We start from the raw sequence: 1,990 nt of genomic DNA, 5'->3' as shown, positions 1-1,990 counted from the left end.
GGGAGCTGTTAGGGTTGGTGGGAGATCGAGCTTAGTGGATTGCGTTGGCAACATAAAATTTTGCAAAATACGTCGAAATATTGGAGAAAGGACTCTTGCCACTTTATTTCTCGGGTTTCGTGGACAAGAACACAACGTTGTTCCAGGAAGATAGAGCACCGTGTCACACTGCTAGAAACACCCAAAAGTGGCAGGAAGAAAATGGTATACAGAAGTTGCCCTGGTCGAGCCAATCTCCTGACATGAACCCCATCGAAAACCTCTGGGCCATACTCAACCGGCAAGTCAAGAAACAACCAAAAAACAAACTTCGAAGAGTGATCTACTTCAAGTTTTGAAGCAAGAGTGGGCAAAAATCCCACAATCTAAGATTGACGATATGATTCTCACGATGCCCCAAAGGATCAACGTACTCCACGAAGCGAAAGGAAGATATACTAGATATTAATTAAATCATAAATATATCAATTCATGTGAATATGACTGAAAAATTTAATTTTTTCTGAAAAGGTGGTGTCTATTTACTTGTGACAACGCTGTGTACAGAAAATAAGCAAAGTGAGATGAATATGATCTATAGCATAATGATTCATCCAATTTCTTATGTATGTAATTTATAGAATTTCAGTTTTCTAGCCTTTAAAACAAAAAAATAAAATATATAAAAAAACCTTTGGTGGCATTTCTGAACTGGTTTGTGGTTCTGGCTCAAGGTTTTTGGTTTCAGTTGTGGGTAAATCATTATCATTTATGACTGGTGGATCAACATTTTCTCCTCGCCAGGGTGATATTGCACCAGGAACAACGCCAGCATCATGAAGGAAAATTCTCTCACTACGGCGACGAAACCAGATATCTTCCTCTAAGGAATGTGTTTTTGATTCTGTATCTGAACAATTCTGGGAAAACAAAACAATAACAGTATGTTTCCTCTCATTTCATAAAGTATGTTTATAGATGTTTTTATGATCCACAATAAAAGAATATATAGCAAAATATTCACTTCAATTCAAACAGGAAAGTTCATAAATTATGCCACCTGACATTATTTTATACTCAAAAGGTTGGGTAAGTGTATATCTTGGAGATAGCAGATAAAAGATCATCAAGAAGTTAAAACTGAATGTTCTCTTGTGGAACTGTTTGTTATTCAACAATTTCAAATAGTCTTTACATACCAAAGTTACTGCTACATATATATATACATTTTTGTGTCAATTCAGACGTTATACAGCACTTAACTATATCACTGTTTAATATTGTATTTTTACTGGTAAATATTGTTTGTATCATTCACAAAACTATCTCAATATTTCTGATGCATCTGGTCATCTAGTTAAAAAAAATAATGTCATGAAACTTTTCTAACAAAATTAAAACCGTAGAGACTTAAGAATTACATATCAAAGCATTTATGTGAAACACACTAATGTATGAAAATGCTAAAAATTTGTAATATATTATTAATCTCTTTACAAATACAGCTTTAGGTATGTAATTTGTTTTTACAAACACCATCTCTTTCTCCTTAAGCAAGATTCTTGGGAGGATCATTATTGTCATAACATTTACTTGTTTTACAGACTGAAATTATAATTAAAAAGTATATAAAAACAAAGAGGAAAAAGGAGGCTATTTGCATTTTATAAGAACTATGTTTGAGACTCTGTGCCCTTGGAACTATTTCCTTCACTGCTACTGTGCTCAGTCTGATGACAATGATTATGTACTACTGCCCAACACTACAAGTTCCACTATGACAGGCTTGAACTTCAGTTTACCAGCCTTTCAAACAAAAATGAAAGAAAACAAACTTTGGTGGCATTTCTGATCTGATTTAATAACACATTTTTACTGGTAAGTATTGTTTGTATCATTCACAAAACTATCTAAATATTCCTGATGCATCTGCTTATCTAGTTAAAATATAATGTCATGAAATTCTTCTTCTTGCTTATGAATATTTCTTTCCATAAGTGTTTTTTTCATA

General features: G+C 33.1%; 1 protein-coding gene across 1 annotated transcript in view; it reads right to left on the bottom strand.

Moving 5' to 3' along the window:
* LOC106466447 (mucin-17-like) overlaps nucleotides 1–1,990 on the bottom strand; it is a 79,527-nt gene that overhangs the window by 18,091 nt on the left and 59,446 nt on the right. Inside the window, exon 20 of the mRNA XM_022394447.1 lies at nucleotides 672–899. Within this exon, the coding sequence (XP_022250155.1) occupies nucleotides 672–899 (228 nt within the window). The remainder of the gene's footprint in view (nucleotides 1–671; nucleotides 900–1,990) is intronic.

The sequence above is a fragment of the Limulus polyphemus genome, unplaced genomic scaffold, assembly GCF_000517525.1.
Source record: "Limulus polyphemus unplaced genomic scaffold, Limulus_polyphemus-2.1.2 Scaffold2260, whole genome shotgun sequence".
NCBI lineage: Eukaryota > Metazoa > Arthropoda > Merostomata > Xiphosura > Limulidae > Limulus > Limulus polyphemus.
Note: the sequence above shows the minus strand (reverse complement) of the source record. Positions and strands in the feature narration are given on the sequence as shown.